Raw genomic sequence first — 21,841 nt, forward strand, 5'->3', positions numbered from 1 at the left:
TAAGATGCGCGAAGATTTCAACAGCTGGTTAGTCAATAATCCATCATTATACACGTTTTTAACGGATGGTTAAATGGCAAAGTTAGTAAATAAATTCGAATTTAGTATTTAAAAGGTCATTTCCTTTTTTAATCGGACTTCCTAACTTTCAAGACAGTCAACAATAGTCCCGTGACCCAAACTCTAATTAAAATTTCGTGGTGACCCAAATGCAACTCTGGTCACTTTGTTGTGACCCAAAGTCAAAATATCCCAAAAAAATATTAACATAAAAATATTGATTCGACATATCCTTATCTAAAACCATTTCCCATAACTACAAGAAACTTAATATATTGCAGCACCCAATGGTTATTGCATAAACCCCTACTAGTGTCGCGATAACCTATATAGCAAGAAGTCTATTGTTGTACCCAATCTTTATTGCTGCAGCAAGAGATTATACTTTTTTGCCACACTCTTTTCATATTGTTGCTACAGTTGTGTGGCAAAAGTTTCATTTTGCAGCAGTAAATTATAGCTTTTAGCTGCAGCTGAAAAGTATTGTGACTAAACATTTGCTTTTGCAACACCTATATTGAAGGTGTGGCAATATATGGTGTAGCAATAACTAGATTTTCTTGCACTGCATGCTGAATCAATTGGTCTATTAAAATGAATAAAAATTTGTAGAAATGCACCATCATTAAGACATCTTTTGTTTGCTGACGACTATTTAATCTTTTGTGAGGCAAACAAAACTATAAGTACAAATTTGGATAAAATGTTCTCTGATTTTGGTGAGGCTTCGGGGTAATTAATAAATCTTAGTAAGTCTGGTGTCTTCTTTAGTTGTATAACTGATCCTTCCTTGAAATTAGAGATAAAAGAAGATTTTAGGAGTAACATCTATCCCCTTGGATGATAGATACCTAGGAGCTCCTCTATCTAATTACTAATAAATCAAAGATAAAAAGTTTTGAACCATTAGTAGAAATAATGCTTAATAGACTGGATGATTGGAGTGGTAAAGACCTTAACACTGCTGGAAAATCTGTTATGATAAATTGCTAACTGTTTACCAAATGAATTGTTTTGAAATTCCTAAGGAAATTCGTAAAAAATTAAGCAACATCTAAAGAGAGTTTTGGCGGGGAAAGAATGAAAATGGAAAAATTGATCAAGGAAAAAAAGGGATGTATTTAAAAGCTTGGGAGGTTGTTTGTAACTCTCTAACTGAGGCAGAAATGGGGTTTCAAAATCTAGAAAACTTTAACCTTGCCATGTTGGCAAAAATAGGGTGGAGGTTGAAGGAAAATCCAGATTCTCTCTGTGCTAAACTTTTGGAGGCTAAATACTATCCTAATACTTATATCCTTCATATGAAAACTAAATCAAAACAGAGAGACAGCTGGGTTGGAAAGGTATCCCAAATGGTGTGGAACAAATTCAGAAGTATTGCTTCTGGAAAGTAGATAGAGGAACTAGGATCAATGTCTGGAATGATTATTGATTCTAGAAATAAATCCTCCAATACAAAAACCTAGTAGGGGAGTTGAAGATATAACTATGGTAAGCCGTCTGATTACTAATAGGAAAACTTGGGACATGAACAATTGAGAAAATGTTTTGATCAAAATACGATAAAACTGTATTTTCAAAATAAACCTAACTCTTCAAGATGAAGATATAACTGAATGGGCTATAAATGCAAAAGGTAACTTTACGGTAAAACTGATGTATAACAAAATCTATTCTACGGGTGATAATAGCAAGAATTGGAACGAAATTTGGAATCTGAAAGTCCCTCCATCAATTAAGACTTTTGTATGGAAAACAGCAAATGCTATCCTTCCAAACAGTTTGAGGGTAGCTGCGGTCATTCCGCATATAAATACTACATATACTCTTTGCAATGACGGTGAGGAATCTCTAACTCATCTTTTTTTGACCTACAATTTTGCCAAACAAGTTTGAATGCACTTAAATTTTAGTATGGAATATGTGGTTGAAAGTAGTAATACTTTTCATGATTGGCTAAATACTTCAAATATAAATAGAAACGGTTTTGTGTTGAAATGACCTGAATTTTACAACATCATAACTTGGCACATCTGGAAATCCAGAAGTGATTAGGTTTTTAGAAACAAAAAAAAAATAGTGCGGCTACAATGAATAAGATAATTAATTTATAAATAGAAATTATAGTATTGCTTCCCCAAATTACAACATGTTTCAAAATTTATTCTACAATCCTATGAATGATGACTGTCTTAATATTTGTACTCTCGAAAACAGAAAGATTGGACAAAATTGGTTTACACTTTCAGTATTGCCTTGACTATGATGAACCCTATTTTCTTTTGGTATATATTGGCATACCTCTTACAGATTATGCAGGTTACACCATCGAAGTCAGGAGAACTACCTTCAACTGCAACACCAGAGAGGAGTTAGAAACAAGAGGAGCAGAAACAGCTTTTCATTGGTCAACATAACGGAGTGGACATGAAGTAGCTTTCCATAATGATTCCTTGCATACTTTGATGCTGCTCAAAGGAATGTATGTTGAAGCTAAGAATATTAGATATTCTATTAGTAATGATTTCCAAAGGAACAACCTGGATCTAATTAATTTTAAAATTTCAGAAATTATGCTATCTACTGGATTTAGCGTAATGTGGGCAGCTAACACAACAGCCTACTGTAATATTTTCAATCTCAAAAACTGTTGGAAAGGAGAGGACCCAGGACATTTCTTGAACTTTTTTTATTCTCAATATTTCAACGACAATATATCATGGTTGAATCATGTTCCAATCATAATTAGAAACTTGAATATGTAATGTTAGAGGGTATCTTCCTCTTGTTTTATGCGGAAAAAAAAATGAAGACATATCCTTGATTATTAATTATTCTTATTTTTAATATAATTAATTATTTTTTAATAAATGTTAAACAATACTTCAATTAGAGTTCTTTTTTGAAGCATATACTTCAATTAGATATATTTTATTATCGAAGTTCTGAATCATATTCTGTTACTTTTATTAAGAAAATATTAACATAAAAACTTGGTTGACTTTTCTTGATTAATTAAATATTTAATTTTATTATTGGATAACGATTATTACATGAAACTAGTTGGAAGCCTAACAAGTTAAGCTCCAACGACGTACTATAACTGAACAGGTTGTCGTGCTAGCCTACCAGCGAGCCTCATGAGAAACCATCCAAGGGAGACGAAATGGATAGAGGAGCTGATTATGTCGCACATTAGCTGAATAGGTTGCCGTGCTAGCCTACCAGCGAGTCTCATGAGGAACTAACTGATTATGTCGCAAGGGGGTAAGCTAACTCTACCTTCCATGTCAAATTCTGCAATACTGCGCCATCGAGAACTCAGAAACTGTGACCTCCTGGATTCTGCAATTAATACTGCACCATCGGGGACTCGAACATGTGGCTTCCTAGAGAGCATCAACCATTGAGGAATGGAAATGACCAGCCGAGTATCTACCCGTTTTTATACAACCAATATTTATTTTATTTAATGCTAAACAATACTTTGATTAAATTTATTTTATTATGGAAGTCGAAAGTCAATTTATTAAAAAAAATCCAACATGATATTTTATATCAAATTATGGGACACAACTTGCAATTTGAATGAGGCTGTGGCTTTAGGATCATGATAAATATTTTGGCCATAGTGGCATATTTCTTGTTACAATAGAAATTTTTGTTCTTATATCAAGGAAAATATAAGAAGATTGGGTTTATTAGGGAATATACAAAATGTTCTGTACATATCATGTTAACATCATTAGGCAATTTATATATACTAAATAAGGCAAGATATCATCTAAAAGAAGTAGGATATCATCTGTTTGCTTTTATGTGTTGTATACAACATCTATATATTTCTATGTACATGTAAAGGATCAGCAATATTGATTAAATTGATTCTCTTCTTCTTAATTGTTTTATGGCATCCGAGCTAAAAACGAATTAATCAAATCTTTTAGACAAAGTTTTTCTTTCTTTTGTCTGTGCTGAAGCTTTGCATCATGACTGGGAAAGAATCTGGGAAAGATTCGACATATAATGGTGAAAGAAAAATTGATCCATCTTCACTGTACTATCTGCATCCTTCGGATCATACATGTATGGTTATTTCCCCGGTGAAACTGAATGGTGATAACTATGAGGAATGGTTTCGATCGATGCGTAATGCGTTTCGAGCCAGAAGAAAATATTCCTTTCTGGATGGGAATATTACGCAACCTAAAGAAGATGATCCTGATATTGAAGACTGGTGGAGTGTTAATTCGATGCTTATTGTATGGATTGCTACATCCATTGAGTCGAATCTGCGATCAACAATTACTTATTATGAGAAAGCTAAAGAACTTTGGGATGATTTGAAGCAAAGATTTTCTATTGGGAATGGACCAAGGATGATGCAATTGCGTTCCAATTTAGCCAAATGCAAACAAGATGGACAGGCTATTGCTGCTTATTTTGGACGACTGAAATTTTTTTGGGAAGAACTTAGTAACCATGTTAAACCTCCCTTGTGTAGATGTAACAAGTGTACATGTTTGCTTGCTGCTCAGTGGAATAAACAACGAGAAGAAGAACGTGTTCATCGGTTCTTCATGGGCCTTGATGATATCATATATGGGACGGTTCTCTCTCACATAATTTCTCAAGATCCTCTCTATTCACTCAGCCGTGTATATGCATTGGTTGTGCAGGAGGAAAGGCACCAAACTATTGCTAGGACGCGTGATGTACGTGAAGAAGCCGTTGGATTTGCATTACAAGCTCCAAAGACAGCAAAGGGACCTGTTGCTAGGATGTCTACAACGTCTGCAAATAAACCAACTTGTAAGAATTGTGGAAAATCTGGTCATGAAATGGAAAATTGTTTTAGACTCGTTGGGTATCCAGATTGGTGGCTAGAAAAACATGGGAAAAGAAACGGAGGGGGTTTGCAGCAAGGATCGAATAACAGGAAAGGAAAGCCAAGTCTTGTTGTTGCTAATGCCGCTAATTTTCCTACTGGTGGAGGTGAAAATTTTAGTGGTATCTTTGTTTCAACACAAGATCGGACAACACTTATGAATACTCTCACAGATTCTCAACTGATGGCCATAGAAAATATGCTTAATCCGTCGAACAAGGAGATTTCAAAAGAGAAACAATCTGGTAAGGGGATACTTGATTCGGAGGCATCGAGACATATGACCGGACGAAAGGATTTATTACTTCACTTACAGCAGATAAGCTTGTCACCTATTGGACTTCCAAACGACACTTACTTGCACGCTCAGTGTGTGAGAACTGTTGTGTCTGGGCCTAATTTGAAACTAAATCATGTTTTATTTGTTTCTAACACTTAGAACACGATATTTGGAGGAAGGAATGACTTCCACAGTTCAAATTGTGGAGTCGAGATGTTATTTATATCTTTGAAAAGAGATACATAGTTGGATGTTACAACTTTCTTAGATATTCAATAGCTAACAGATGCTATTCAAAAGGAAGTTTAAATTATCCTAAAGACTATTGCAAAATACCCGGTCTATAGAAGTATTCACGACATGCTTACTGTTTCCGTGGAGAGTCTTCAGCTGATGGGTTATTATCCTTAACACCTCCCCTCAAGTTTTACTTGAGTTGACGAATGTACAACTTGCTTCTAATGTACTGGAACCGTGGTGAAGATATCCATTTTGTAAATATATCAGCCATCTGGTCTTTTGAACTTATGGAACGAACTGGTAACTGCTCCTCAAACTGTTGTATGAGAAAATTGGTGTTTCTCTTCAAATTCATAATATGAGATAGTCAAAATACCTCTTCAAAATGTTGTGTGAGATAGCCGAAATATCTCTTCAATTGGTGGCATTTATCTGTGTTGGTTAACAGTATAATTGATAACGGTATTAATTTGTTTTGGAATTGAAATTTGCTTAGAACTGGTTTTTAAGAATGTTTTAAGAATGTGTTGATACATGAAACAAAAGAGTTTGTCCAGTTTCCTTGTCACTAGCAGAGAATTTTGAACAATCTTTCTTAGCAGCAAACGATGTTAATGGCGGTGGTGTATTGTTATGATCTGGTGATAGAGATTTGTGTTGTAGGTAACATGGATGGATGATGTGATTAAAGTAGGTGATGGAACTGGTGATATGGGTGAAAAACAAACACCTAAAAATGATGATGTAGAGTTCAAAACTCTCTGAAGTATTTTGACGAGCAAATTAGGGGTATACTATTCCTTTCACAACGGAAGAGTGAGGGGATCGAACCCTCCTGATACCAACATAGAACACGATATTTGGAGGAATGACTTCCACAGTTCAAGTTGTGGAGTCGAGATGTTATTTGTATCTTTGAAAAGAGATACATAGTTGGTTGTTACAACTTCTTAGCTATTCAATAGCTAACAGATATTATTCAAAAGGAAGTTTAAATTATCCTAAAGACTATTGCAAGATACCCGGTCTATAGAAGTATTCACGGCATGCTTACTGTTTCCATGGAGAGTCTTCAAATGATGGGTTATTATCCTTAACACTAATCTTAATTGAAACTTAGTTTCTTTGGCATGTCTGATTAACGACATGAAATGCATGGCGACATTAACTGATAAGCTATGTTTGATATAGGACCGTACTATGAGGATCTTGATTGGAGTGGGTGAGCAAGAGGATGGGGTCTATATATTAAGGAGTGCGACACCAACTACGGCAAATCGAGTAACTACAAGAAATACTTATTGTTTATGGCATAGGCATTTAGGTCATGCGTCTAATAAGATTGTTTCATTACTTCCTAGCGTTAATAAAAACGATTTTGAAAATTCTCGTGGTGAACCATGTGATGTTTGTTTCAAGGAAAAACAAACTCGTGATGTTTTTCCAATCAGTACGAATAAATCTAATGATTTATTTGGTTTAGTTCATTGTGATGTATGAGGTGCTTATTTTATTTCTTCTTCTTGTGGTGCACATTATTTTCTTTTCATAGTTGATGATCATTATCGAGGTGTTTGGGTTTATTTAATGGCACATAAATCTGAAGTGACTCAAATTTTCAAGAACTTTTGTGCTATGGCTAAGACTCAATTTGATAAGCAGGTTAAAGTGGTAGGAAGTGATAATGGTACGGAATTTCGACCGTTAGTTCCTTACTTTGCTGAACACGGTATCGAATCCAAACCTCATGTGTCGATACACCTTAGCAAAATGGACGTGTTAAACGCAAACATTGTCATCTACTTAATGTCGGGCGATCTCTACGGTTCCAAGGTAATTTACCATTAAAATTTTGGGGTGAATGCATTTTGTCTGCTACATATATTATCAACCGTACACCGACTCCGCTGCTTAATGGAAAAACTCCATATGAATTATTACATGGAAAGCCTCCTTCATATGCTCATCTGCGAATTTTGGATGTTTGTGTTATGACCGTTTAGTGTCTCGAGACAAGAATAAATTTAATCCTAGAAGTTGTCGATATATTTTTGTTGGATATCCTCATGGAAAAAAAGGTTGGCGAGTTTTTGATTTGGAAAACCATGAATACTTTGTATCACCTGATGTGGTATTTTTTGAAGATAAAATTCCTTATCAAGAAACAATATTGGATAGTACACCAACTGACGTTGAGCAACCTTATATATCTTCACTTTTTGAGGACTGTCAAGATATGAAAATTGAGTGCAATCTGAAAATGCCACCTACTTCCTCCACTATTGGACATGAGGGTCCTCCGTCCAATGATATGGATGTAAGTAAAACATCTTCTGTTGAAATAAGTTTGCTACAGGAGGACAGGGGGAGCACTAATTCTAAGGGTCAGTCTTCCCTCCCTGTTGACGTGGAAAATGAAAATCATGAACCTTCTGTCCGTCGGAGTGACATATCCAGAATTCCTAACACTTGTCTACGTGATTACGTCTGCAATACAACTCGAATTATAGAATCCGCATCAACCTCCTTACTTCAAACAGTGCCCTCAGGTGCGCCTTATCCAATAGCTAATTATGTTTCTTGTGCTACATTTCGGCGAAACATGCACATTTTTTGGCAGCCATTACTGCTTGCGTTGAACCTACTAGGTATGCTGAGGCAGTGCGTGACCCACGTTGGATCGAGGCAATGATCAAAGAGATTGATGCGCTTATTAAAAATGGTACATGGGATATTGTTGATCTTCCTCCCGGCAAAAAGGCAATTGGTTGCAAATGGGTATATAAGATCAAGTATAATTCAGATGGTACTATTGAGCGATTCAAAGCTCGTTTAGTGATTCTTGGTAATAATCAAGTGGAAGGAGTTGATTATCATGAGACATTTGCGCCAGTTGCTAAAATGGTTTCTGTTCGGACATTTTTAGTGGTTGTTGTTTCTCGTGATTGGAAGTTACATCAGATGGATGTAAATAATGCTTTTCTTCATGGTGATCTTGACGAGGAAATGTATATGCAACTTCCACCTGGGTTTTCTAGTACTTCTCCCAGTAAAGTGTGTCGTCTCCGTAAATCTTTATATGGTCTTCGTAAGGCTTCTTGTAATTGGTTTGCTAAACTTGCTGGTGCTCTGAAATCTTTTGGGTTTGTGCAATCTTATGTCTATTACTCACTTTTCACATTTAAGCGACATGATAACGATCTTCATGTTTTAGTTTATGTTGATGATTTGATTATTTATGGGAACAATTCCGCTGCTATTGCTTCTTTTAAAGCCTATTCGAGCCGATGTTTTCGTATAAAGGATTTGGGAATCCTCAAGTATTTTCTTGGAATTGAGATTTCTCGGGGACGTGATGGCTTGTTCTTTTCACAGAGAAAATATACATTAGATATACTATCTAGAACGGGACTTCTTGGAGCAAAGCCAACTAACTCTCCCATAGATGAGAATCATCGCCTGGCTCTTGACGATGGGCCCATGTACTCGAATCCATCTCAATATCATAGACTTATTGGGCGCTTGATATACTTGACTATTACTCGTCCTGAACTTTGTTATTCAGTTCACGTTTTGGCCCAATTTATGAAATCTCCTTGTATATCTCACTGGGATGCTGCGGTTCGGGTTCTTCGATATCTCAAAGGTCATCTTGGTCAAGGTCTTTTTCTGCGTAGGGATAGTGCTCTACAACTTAATGCGTATTGTGATTCTGATTGGGCTTCATGTCCTCTTAGTCGTCGTTCTCTAACGGGATATTTTATATTTTTGGGAGGCTCTCCTATTTCATGGAAGACTAAGAAGCAACACACAGTATCACGATCTTCTGCGAAGAAGAATATCGCTCCATGGCTTTCACCTGTAGTGAGTTGACATGGTTAAAGGATTTATTAAAGTATCTTGGTGTTCTCCACTCGCAACCGAGGCGTCTTTAATGTGACAGTCAAGCTGCACTTCATATTGCTGCCAATCCGGTTTTTCATGAGCGTACCAAGCATATCGAGATTGATTGTCACTATATATGTGATCATATTCAGGCCAGTGCTATAGTTACTTCTCATGTTCGTACAAAGGGACAACTAGATGATATTTTCGCTAAGGAACTTGGACGTTCTCAGTTCGAGGTTCTTCTTCGCAAGTTGCGCGTTCGTGATCCCCATGCTCAAACCTCAGGGGGAGTATTAGGGAATATATACAATGTTCTGTACGTATCCTGTTGACATCATTAGGAAATTCGTATATACTAAATTAGGCAAGATATCATCTAAAGGAAGTAGGATATTATCTGTTTGCTTTTATGTGTTGTATACAACATTTGTATATTTCTGTGTACATGTAAAGGATCATCAAGATTGAGTAAATTGATTCTCTTCTTCTCAATTGTTTTGGGGTTCACATGCTAATTGCGAGGCAGGTTTACAATCATCACTAAGCAAATTCAAGGTGACGAGATAAAATTTACGTTCGGTGATAGTATTTGTATTACACCAACAAATATCTGAATTACAATGAAGATTTCAAGGTGGTTAAACAGACTTTACAGAGTATTGTGTTATTGGTTGTATACTTTTAAAATCTCTTTCAAAGTTTATGTTACTCGTTGTAGATTGTCAAAAGGTCTTCTAAAGTTTGTGTTACTCGTTGTAAACTTGAAAAATTCAAAGACTTTGCATACTTACCTATTTTCAAGACTTTGAGTGACTTTTGTTTATATATTTGCCTTGATAAAAGTCTTGCAAAATATGTAAGATTTTGGAAGACTTCCAAATGTTTTATAAAGGTGTTTTTTTTACTTTCTTTTATTTTATTTCATGAATACACAATTTATAAAACTCCTATTATAGATGAGCATAAATTATATGATATGATTAAACATTTTTTTTAAAATTTTAATTATATGATATGATTAAAAATGTACAATAATAATTATTTTAATTTATTGTTTCACTTTATTGAATTTTATTGAACAAAAGAAATAATTATATATATAAAAATATCTATGTTATTGTATTTATTGTTTCATGTGTAAATAATACTTACATTTATTTTTGAATGAATAATCATATTAAAAATACCTTTGTTAATATTAAAAAAATGAATAATAATATTAAAAATACCTTTGTTTGGTTATTCAGAAAGGTATTGGTGCCCAGCTTGTTGCTAGGTTACCAACAACTCCATTGTAATTCTTTTTTCTTTATTTTAGTAATAATATGACCCTGGTAGCCTCTTCCATATATAAAATTATTATAGGGACTATGGCCCATGGATGTGCGGTCCATCTAGTTACCTAGAGTTTACCTTTACATATATATAAAGGATATTGTATCCATGTAACCCTATTATCCTGATCAATAGAAACCTCGCTTTGTCTCTTTACTTTCTCCATATTTTCCACTGCAACACGTTATCATGCACGACTCTACCAACTGGTGCAAATTTTTTTTCTTCGTTCAAGATTGGTTATGAATTATTCCTTGAAGATTAGAGTGGTTCTGATCCTATTTGTTTATCATCATGGATGTGTTACCAGGTATTTCTTTTGAACAAAGAAATTTCATTTTCGTAGTATATATTAGGGTTCCACAAACGTATGATTATAAGATATAGAGATTGCACCGTTAGATTTTCATGCAATTTTAATATGTTCAACCCGATCAATCACTACTTACTGTGTTAAAATTTCAATCATATCAGTATATGATGCAATCTCCAAAACTGGAGTTTAATGAATCTGTGTACGTTCAGGAAAATCCTTATTTATAACAGCGTAGAAAAACGTATGTTTTAGGAATTTCAACAATTAGATTATGTTGTATTTTTTTATGTGTTACGTACTGTTCTCCTTGAAGCACTGTAAAAATTTCATAAAGATCCAACCACGGGAAATACTCCAAAGTACGTGATATTTCCAGGTGTGTCCACAGAAACGTTAATTGGAACAGTCATACGGAAACATGAATAAATTTTTATCTGTCCGTTGGATTTTGTTGAAATTTTAACTGTAAAAATTTCATCATGATCGTACTATGATGCATTTGTCTGTCGATCAGAACATTTGAAAAAAGAATTTTTTTTCAATTTTTAGGGTTAACCATATGTTTTGGGCTCACATGCTAATAGTTTAAAACTTATTAACAATGGGCCTGAATACTTCATATATAATGGACCGTATATGTTTATATTCATTAACCATGACCTTGTCAACCCAATGGACCGGGTCTTGACCAAATAATTGACCAGACTTTGACAAAACAAATTCGACTCTAATTTGACTTTTTTGACTCAGAAGTACTTGAGCACCATTAAAGAGTCTATGATATAGAAGTATGTGTGCACAAGTACAATACTTTCGTCATAAAAATCTTCAACTTGTAAAGATATACTTTTCAAAGAGGAAGTCATACCTTCAACATTTCCAAGGAGACATATTAACTTCAGACGATGTAATGCTTTGAAGGAAGTTTGTCGAAACATTCATTTTCCCCCAAACTTGAATGTTCAGTGGGATGTAATCCACTTGTTAGACTATAATGAGTCAATAACTTCGACAATGATATGTTGTAATTAAAAGAAAACCTCACTTTTTGTGAAAAGAAACTCACAAAAGTTTTCATGAGTCAGAGATGTAATTATGGATCCAGTAATAATGATACAAAGTAAATGTATCTACCTATTATGGGACAGAGATGTAATTATGACTCATATGAATGAGAGTTGAAAATATTGGTATAAGCATTTTTCTGAGTATGGTACAAGTGTTGTAATGCAAGTATCATATATTAGTAGCCAACTATAAGAGATATAGGGAGTTTAAAGGAAAACGAACTCACTATATTCTTGGAGAAGGTCATATCATAGTTAGATGTCAACATTAATGGCAACAAGAACTTTGCAAATTTTTCTTATTGTCTATATTTATTCAATCGAATTCATATGGTTAGATTCTATATTTTGCATGATTTGATCCAAAACTATTGTCTAAATGATAGTTTGACCGATATTATATTAGCAAATAAATTTTTTTTTTTATGCGAAGAACTAAATTCATAGTTTGTACTTATGAAATGAAAAGTATATCATTTCCACGAGACTGAAATCCTCTAAATCACTTGAGATATACTCAAAAGTACTTGAGTTATAAGGATCAATCGTACATTATGATGAAAAGTATATCATCTCCATGAACGGTAACACTCTAAAGTAAATAAGATAGATTTTCTTTTGTTACGCAAGGATTCGAACATCGGGCGCAGCATTGCTCAAAATTTGTTTTCATGATAGAACAAAGAGGTCACAAAATCTCTACATGTACCGAGAGATAATCACACCTTGTTAAATTCCAAAGAAACCCATGCAAATGGATATCATGTGGAAACTCACAGTGATGAGAATGTAATTGATTGCATCTTTTATAGTCTCTAATGTATTTGGAAGGAAACATACTTTAGAGAAACTAATGAGTCAATTTAGTGAAACGTAAATCAGTATAGTATTAGTTTGGATTATTGAATCCATATTGACTCCGACGATGAAATATTGGGAACTGACTCATACAGGCTTTGAGCATAACCATAAAGCAACTTTGGTTGTGACATGATGATTGTTTTAAAAGAACTCATACAAATATCATTTTTTTTTGAGTGAACGAAAATGGGAAAAAAGATTGAAAGAATGCAAAGTGACGTCATATTGAGTGTTTTCTAAAGTACTAGATGCACTTCTCCCCCTTCCCATTATGTTTTTAAGTAAGAGAATATCACTCATTTCACAAAGTCTTCAGTAAAACAGGATCGAGACCATCCTAAGATGCAAATGGTAAAAATTACATATTAGAAAGGAAAACGAGGTGAAAATTTTAAAAATATTCATGCAGAATGCGGACCATTAAATTGACTTATGGCTCTGGTGAATCTTTTAAAATTTTGGACTAGTTATAGTTCTCAAGAGATTATGCGTTTTTGAAAACTCCTAGCACATATTATACAATGCAAAGTGCAAATGCTAACCACCCTTGTTAATGCTAGAGAATTACATCAAAAGGACTTGATGATGAATATTGCATGTTTAATAGGATCAATATAGAGCATCTTATACCCAATGGTCTCGCAGAGGCTACCATCAAAGGTTACAGATAGTGTCTAAGTAATAGGTTATGCGTACCAACCTACCTTTTATTGCTTTGGGGATATGCAATATTACGTGCATCTTTACTTAATTCGTTTTAGAACCCAATATTAGTCAACCTTTTCTGCGTACCAGTTGGTAACTGAATTTAAGCCTGACATTTGTGTTCTTACGCATTTTTGGTTGCACTATATATGTGCCATTACGAGTCCACATCGTACTATGATGGGTCACGAAAATGATTAAGTAATTTTGTTGGATATTTACGCTCAACAATTATCCGCATTTTAAAACATTTGGTAGGAGATCTCTTACTGCTAGATTTGCAGGTTATCACTTTAATGAGACAGTCTTCCGAACGTTGGGGAAGATAAGAAAAAGTATTTTCTAAGGGAATGACAGGAATTGTCGTGGTGTGTTCCCACTGTGTCTCATATTGATTCTTATACTCCACAAATGTGAATGTGAAGTGACAAAGAATAATCGAATTTCAGAATGTACACTGATATCGCTAAAGTGATGAGATCACACATACCAGTTTCAAACCTACCTGCAAGGTTACGAATCCCCGATAAGGGATATACACCATAGACTAAGGTGTTACAACTACACTTAGTGGAAGTGTGGTTGAGGCTGTGGCTCCATAAAGGAAGATGGAGAGACCACCAGGTTCGATCAATGCTAACCTAGAATGGAAGTAGATGAGTAAGGCACAACCTAATTTGTATCATCAATGAAATCATCTCATTTGATTGTCTCTGACTATGTCAATGAATCAATACTAGGGGACGCTCCAAAGTTTAATGATTCCAGAGAACAATGAAATCCTAAAGGATTATGAGAATACACACGAGTCAATGGAAAGATCGTGCGAGCATACTAATGAATATTTTTATATATAGTTGCTCAAGGAAATAGAGCAGTATGAGATCGAACCATGCTTTTTATTATTTAATATTAAGAAAGAGCATATTTGTCCTACACAATCCAGGTAGAACTTGGTTCTTTGACAAATATATACAGGTATTTGGTGTGGTAGTGCTAACCAACCAAGTGTAAATCCTATTGGACATACATAATTAATTTCTCATAAAGCATAATGAGAAGAAAGTATTCTTAAAGTACAAAGACTCGCCTTGTGGCGCGAGGTTTCTCACAAAGCCCTGGAATTGTTCTCTTGTAATGAACGTTGTAGAGTTCCGCTACTTAGTTAGCTTGGTAATTTCAAAAGGACTTGAAATGAAATATATGTATGTGGTTGTTACGTATCTCTGAAAGAATCAAGAGATATAAGATATTTACAAAAGTACTTGATGGACTTTTGTTTCCCAAATCAAATGACTCTAAACCACAGAGTGCGTTTATAGTTAGATAAAACGCTCACTTATAGATTCAAGCAATCAGGCGGATGTGGTATACCCGTCTAAGTGACTATTTGATTTGGAGGGGATAAACAAGTAAGTTATTTTTTTTTTGCTTATTCATAAGAAAGTTCTTAATTTGGAATTGTAGCTATCTATGCCGATAATACAGATATGATGGGTACTCTTGATGTAATAAGAGACCTTAAGAGCTATTTGAAATCCAAATTTGAGATGAAAAATCTAGGGAAATATCGATCGAATACTGAGATTGTGGTATATTATCCCACCATTTTGCATATGTCTAAAGTTTTCAGGCAAATTAACAAAGACACGCATCCTGATAGCACTCACATGATTAATCGAGGTTCAAATGTAAGTAAATAACCATTTCGTCCAAAGGAATATGACGAAGATGTGTTGGGAGATGAAATTCCCATATCTAAGTACAATAGATGCATTGTTGTACTTAGTATAATAATGTACTCGATTAAATTTTACATCCTCAGGGAACTTGTTAGCTAGATAAAGCTCCGCGCGAACGCAACGTCATTGGAATGGTATAGTGAACGTAATTATGTACTTAAAAGTAACAATTGACATAAAAAATTTTTATCCATGTAAAGACATAAAAAGGAATGCTAATGACAGTGCAATCCAAAAGTTGTTGATTATGAAGGAATAATAATCTCTTCTCTAACGAAAATAATCAGGGGAGATATGGTGGATTATTTTCTAAGTCATTGTCGATATTCAGTTTCTCAAAGTACATGACTAAAGGAACTGCCTGGAACAACTCTGAAAGTAATCAGGAGGAGATGCCGACATCGGGGGTGGGATATAAGGATATGATGTCGACATATTTTACTTCGAAATTGAAGTTGTGTTGTACTCTTTTTCCCATCGTTCGAGAATAGTTTTTCCCAGAGGATTTTGTTACTAGACAAGGTTTTTAGCGAGACAACACTAAAAATATCAAGTATGTTGAACATTGAAGACATAAAGATCGCATTGATAGTACTGAGAATACATGAATCAAAGAAATGAAACACGATATTCTCTTAAGCAACGTAACTTCCAGAATCAACAAAATGGTCTTATAAACATTCAAGTCACCAAAGTAAAGTGTGATAAACTCCTTTTGACTGCATTAGACTAATGAAAATTTCCTGATATCAGGGGGAGCATCTAATGGTGTGTTGAACTATTTTCCTACACCGAAGTTGCTTTTTCCCACAGGGTTTTGTTACTCGGCAAGGTTTTTAATGAGGAAACATATTTGAGTCCATCTATGTTCTAAGTTTGCTTAATAATGTACTCCTTTGCTTTAGTTCAGGTTTTGTCCCTATAGGTTTTTCCGGACGAAGTGTTAACGAGGCAATTAACTTAGACTCGTCGATCTTTAAAGATCGTATTGCATGTGACGAACTACATGTAAAGTACGAGACAACATGTGAAGTACTACATGTGAAGAGTTATACCAAAGTTTTGTCCCACTGAATTTTTTCATTATCAAAGTTTTAATGCGGCAATTGATTTCAACACAAGTCATCAAGGAGGTAACGATATTTGAAGAACAACATTCAAAGCAATATATGTGAGCACTATGTATAAAGTTTTGTTATTGAACCACACAAGGGGGGTGTTATAAGGACTATGGCCCATGGATGTGCGGTCCATCTAGTTACCTAGAGTTTACCTTTACATATATATAAAGGATATTGTATCCATGTAACCCTATTATCTTGATCAATAGAAAACTCGCTTTGTCTCTTTACTTTCTCCATATTTTCCACTGCAACAAAAATAATAATAATTTATTTTAATTTAGTTGAAGTTTACTATAATAAATAAGCTACAATAAATTTTGTATTTATGTCTATCATGCATATTTCCATATAAAATTTATTTTTACAACTCTTCAGGACTCTACAAATGTCTGCATAACTCCGCAAAAGTCTGCTCATATAATTTTCGCAAAATTATTAATTTTCATGACTCTATTTAAATCTCTACAAATCTACAAATGTATTTATTGAGTAAGGTTTCACCTAAATGCCACCCACATTTTCCCTAAATACCACTCATGGTCTCAAATAATAATAATTGTACACCTAATAGAAAGTGGGTAATGGAAACTCATTTACTCTATAGTGTCATCTCGGTAGAGTAGTACCCATAATCATTTTTGCTTACCGCATCCACCTACTACCACCACTTCCTTCGTAGCATATCCATGGTTTTTTTTGTTTTTTTGAAGCAATACCAATGGACCTTAATTATAAAGTTAAAACCATTTGGGAGTGCCTTATCAATCCCCTGTTGAAATCGTGAGCAAGCATAGGTTAAAAACAGTCTCTGTGTAAAATCAAATTCTAATCAATCAAAATAATTTAGCAAAAAACAATCAAAATCAAAATTAAACAAAATAAAATAAAAACCTAATTCATCCCTAAAACTCATGTCATGAATGAGATTAGGGCTAAAACATAAGCTTAAATCTTAATAAAAATAAAAATCTTAATTACACACATGATTATATTATTGTGTATAAATTGAAGGTGGTGGAAGGGGTACGACGGCCGTTGTTACAAGTAATATAGTCGGAGAAGAAGGTGAGTTTTTATCACCCAATTCAGATTGGGTATAAAATTATTTAGTTTTTAATCATGGGTGGTATTTAAGAAAAGTGTGGGAGGCATTTAGGTACAACTTTGAGTAAAGCCCTGTTAAACTGTGATATAGATTTTGGACGTAGATCAAATTTTTGAATTATTACAAGATACATTCGAGGTCATAAAGTAAATATTGAGCCACGTGACAGATTTTTAATCACATGGGAAATTTGTACTATATATTTCTTTTTTTAAGTAAGACAAAAAACACTTTAGAGAAAGATTACAACCCAACAACAAATTTCCAAGGACCATTATAGAGATATTGATAGCCACAAAAAACTAGAAGATAGTATGAGCAACAGGACATCACAGAGATAATGAAGTAACTAAAAGAGCATTGACAATTAAGAACACCAACAACTTTAGAGACAAAGCAGAGGGAATCACCAAGTGGTACAACCAACTGAATTTTTTCCTTGTGACGGTAACAGTTAGATGGAATTGTTATGAAAGAACTGGTTTCTTCCAAATCAACTAACAATTTTGTGCTAGGCAAAAGAATTAGGATCAAACAGAGGATCCATCCATCTCTCAGGGTTTTGGGGTTGTGAGGTTTTTCATCCTCACATAGCTCTCCTTTCCTTGTCACGATTAGGAGAGGCAGGACCATACCATGAGTTGTAGGATCCACTTTTTTGTAACAAAGTAACCTAAAAGGATCCAAATCAGGAGCACTCTTTAGTGAAAAGTTCTTGCTTCTTTTTCTCTTTGTATCAGATGTTACATCTATGGATCTTGGAGTTAAATACGTGATCTTCGTTGCTGCTTCAGTGATTTTTGTTGCCGTCGTTTCTGTGATTGTTGTTGCTGCTGTAGTTGGAGATCTAGTAATTTTTGTTGCCATACTTGAAACCAGTGATTTTAAAGCTGATGTTCCTTTCGTTGAAGAGGATGTAATTAGATCTGAACCGATTGATTCTGATGAAATAAAAAATGCTGTGAAATTGAGATTGAGAGAACCAATTGATTTCCTTTGCAGACAAAGAAAAATCATCTTCTCTGATTGATTTCCTACACAGACAAGTGAGAAACAACAAACCCAAACCAGCAATTGATCTGAACAAGACTACAGAAACGAGATAGGACTAGGTAATCTAAAAGTAACTGGAAAAATGAAATTTAAGCTAAAAAAACAGAAGAAAAAACAAAGGATTGAGAAAGATTAAGCATCTCCTGCTCAGATCTGCTCCAAATTCAAGCGACGCTAGGATTCGTTGAGTTTTTGGATTTTTTTTTCTTCTCCCAGAAAGAGGAGAGAGAGAACTGAGACATACGTGATCAAACACTCATTCTGGTTTGTACTACGTATTTTGAACGATGGAATTGGTTAACAAAATATCTTTTTATATCATCATTTTAAACTATGTAAAAACCGCACCTTTATAGAAAAACTCAAAAGACCCCCGTTTCCTTGGGAGGTGGAGACCAAGGAATTACAAGTGTAGATGGTATTTATGTGGTTAAAACTTAAAAGTGACGGTTATATAGAATTGTTCTTGGTTAACATTAAATTTCGGGGTAGATTTGGGTTAGAGTGCAAAGATTTACGTGATAAGGTCTTGGTTTACAAGGGAAAAATGAGAGTCTTTTTATTTTGCAGGAACCTCGGTCTGAATGGGCATTGGCTTACATGTGTGGCAAATTTGAGGCCACAAGACAAATTTTAAGCCTCATTGTAAACTTGTACTCATCAGTTTCTCGGTCACATTAGTTAGTATATGTAGGATCGCATTGGAAATTTTGGAAGATAGGTAAAATTTTGGGCCACGGGCGTGGGGAACATTTCGGATCACGCATTTATGGAGATTTTGGGTTATTGCGTTTGATTTAGGTGAGGATGCAAATTATTTGCAAGGTGAATTTGGGTCAAAGTGCAAAACTTTTAATCACAGGCGAATTGCGGGTGACAAGGCAACTTTTGGACAACGAGGTAAACCTTTTGTCATTTATTAAGAAGGGAGTATTTGGGAATACAAAATTATATTTACATCGATGTATTTGATTGGAGGGAATGAAATCACGTTCCCGACAATAATTCCATTATCATGTTTGGTAAGTTGAAATAAAGGGGTGATAGGAGTAAGATTCCCCAAGAAAGAAAAACACAAACCCATTAGGGTTAGTGGATTCCTCTTTTTGAGGGGTGATCGGAATAAGCCATTAATCAGTTTTTCAATTGAAATAGAGGGGTGATGGGAATAAGCCATTAATCAGTTTTCTTTTTATGTAAAAAGCTTAAAATTTTTATTGATAAGGAGAAAAACAAGTACAAGAAAATAAATAAAACATTTGCACTACTCTTCTACAAATTCTTGGTCCATCTTCTTACATCCCTGTGACCCAACATGTGAGCATTTGTAATGAACTTATGCAATTCCAAGCTTCTTTTGATATGAGAGAACAAATTCATAAACTTTTTCTGAATCAGAAAGTGACTGAGAAACACTCTCAATTTGCAAGCACTTCTTAGCCCAAGAAACAATCGTTGGACATTCTTCTTCAATGCTAAAATTCCCACATTTCTCATACGCATAAAACCAGGTATAGAAAGGAATCAAAGCTACATCCACAAACCCAATATTTTCACCACCAAAGAATGGCTTCTCTCCAAGCTCTCCTTCCAATACCTTCAAAACCTCAGTAAATTCCTTCTTGGCATTCTCTTGATCTTCTCCTTTGCTTGTCCATATCTTCCTTCCACTATCATAAACCTGCAGTCAGGAAAAATGAAAATTTAAGAAACATGGTTTTAACCCAGGGATCTGAACAACTGAATATGAGAGAAGCTCATAGTGTTCTTACCTTTTTGTCAACATAATCAGCCCAAAACTTAGCTTGGGATTTCTGATAAGGATCAGCAGGTAAAAGAGGAGATTTCTCATTCCAAACTTCATCAATGTATTCAACAATTATGAGTGATTCAGAAATGGGTTTTCCATTGTGTATCAAAACAGGGATTTTCTTATGGATTGGATTCATCTTCAAAAGTAGAGGACTTTTATCTCTAAGATTTTCTTCTTTGTATTCATAGTTGATACCCTTTAGAGCCAAAGCTACTTTTGCTCTCATTCCAAACATACTTGGCCAGAAATCCAAGAGAACTACTTCATCTGCCATTGTTGATATGAGTTTTGATTTTCTTTTCAGTGAAAAAATATCGGAAAACAGAGAAGAAAATTGTGGTTTTGATATGTGAGAGTGAACTACATTTTATAGTGATTTTATAAGGTACTGAGAATCTAGTAATACATATTTGAACAATCATCACATACGTCATTCTTGTTTTATCCAGAAAAAAAAAGAAAAAAAAAATGACCACATATGTCATTGCTCACGTCATCTTCAAAAGTGTTTGGAGACTTGGCCGCGTAACTGTTTGAGTTCATAAAATCTTCATCTAACCATCACAAAAGAAAACGATCGGCACTTTGAGGCCACGAGACTGATTTCGAATGATAGTAAAGATTTCTCGATGATCAGTCAGATTTTAGACTACGATGTAGATCTTGGGATCCAAGTTGTGATTCACTGTGAGATAAATTATGGGCCACAAAGTTATATCACTGCACGTGGCACATTTTCAACCAAATGGCAGTTCGGCCCACTTACAAATTCTGGTTGACGACTTGACGGGATAAATTTTGGTTCACCTGACCTGACCGTGGAGGAGCCAGAAAATTGTATGGTGGGGGCTAACATTTTTTTCGCAGAAATTTATGGGGACTAAATAATAATAATTGGTGGACTAAGTATTAGATACATGATAAATTGAAGGGTGTTTTCATGGTTATCAACATCTTTTGGGGAGGCTAATCTAGCGGCCTAAACTTGAGTTGTTTTTTCCACGGATACGTGTGATTTCTATAGTTGATTTACTAATAGTATAACACTATAATCTTCCTAGATAAAAGTTATTTAATTAATATGTACATAAACGTGTCAGTGTCCTGATGATTTTAAATTTTTTCGATTCATGTGTCCACATTTTGTCGCGTTCGTGTTAGTGCTTCCCAAGCTCCAGTTTACGTGGGCTAGATTTGGACTATTAATGTGGGAAAAAAAATGAAAGTTCTTACGAGAATAAAACTTTCTTGATTATTTAGTTTAAGTTTTGATAGGTTTTTGTTTATAACTCTGGCATGTGTGAGTACTAGCCTACTCACATAGTCGATGAGGGTTATAAAGAAATCAATACAGAGGATAGACT

General features: G+C 34.6%; 2 protein-coding genes across 2 annotated transcripts; one reads left to right on the forward strand and one right to left on the reverse strand.

Moving 5' to 3' along the window:
• Positions 1-4,049: 4,049 nt before the first annotated feature.
• Positions 4,050-5,387, forward strand: LOC113305058. Its single transcript, XM_026554169.1, has one exon. It carries the CDS (start codon positions 4,050-4,052, stop codon positions 5,385-5,387), a length of 1,338 nt encoding a protein of 445 aa, XP_026409954.1.
• A 14,461-nt stretch (positions 5,388-19,848) lies between these two features.
• LOC113304443 (probable glutathione S-transferase parA) lies at positions 19,849-20,829 on the reverse strand. Its single transcript, XM_026553566.1, has 2 exons — positions 20,437-20,829; positions 19,849-20,345 (listed from the first exon to the last, which is right to left on the reverse strand). Exons 1-2 carry the CDS (start codon positions 20,749-20,751, stop codon positions 20,001-20,003), a joined length of 660 nt encoding a protein of 219 aa, XP_026409351.1. The 5' UTR covers positions 20,752-20,829; the 3' UTR covers positions 19,849-20,000.
• Positions 20,830-21,841: the final 1,012 nt, after the last annotated feature.

The sequence above is a fragment of the Papaver somniferum genome, chromosome 8 (assembly GCF_003573695.1).
Source record: "Papaver somniferum cultivar HN1 chromosome 8, ASM357369v1, whole genome shotgun sequence".
Taxonomy (NCBI): Eukaryota; Viridiplantae; Streptophyta; class Magnoliopsida; order Ranunculales; family Papaveraceae; genus Papaver; species Papaver somniferum.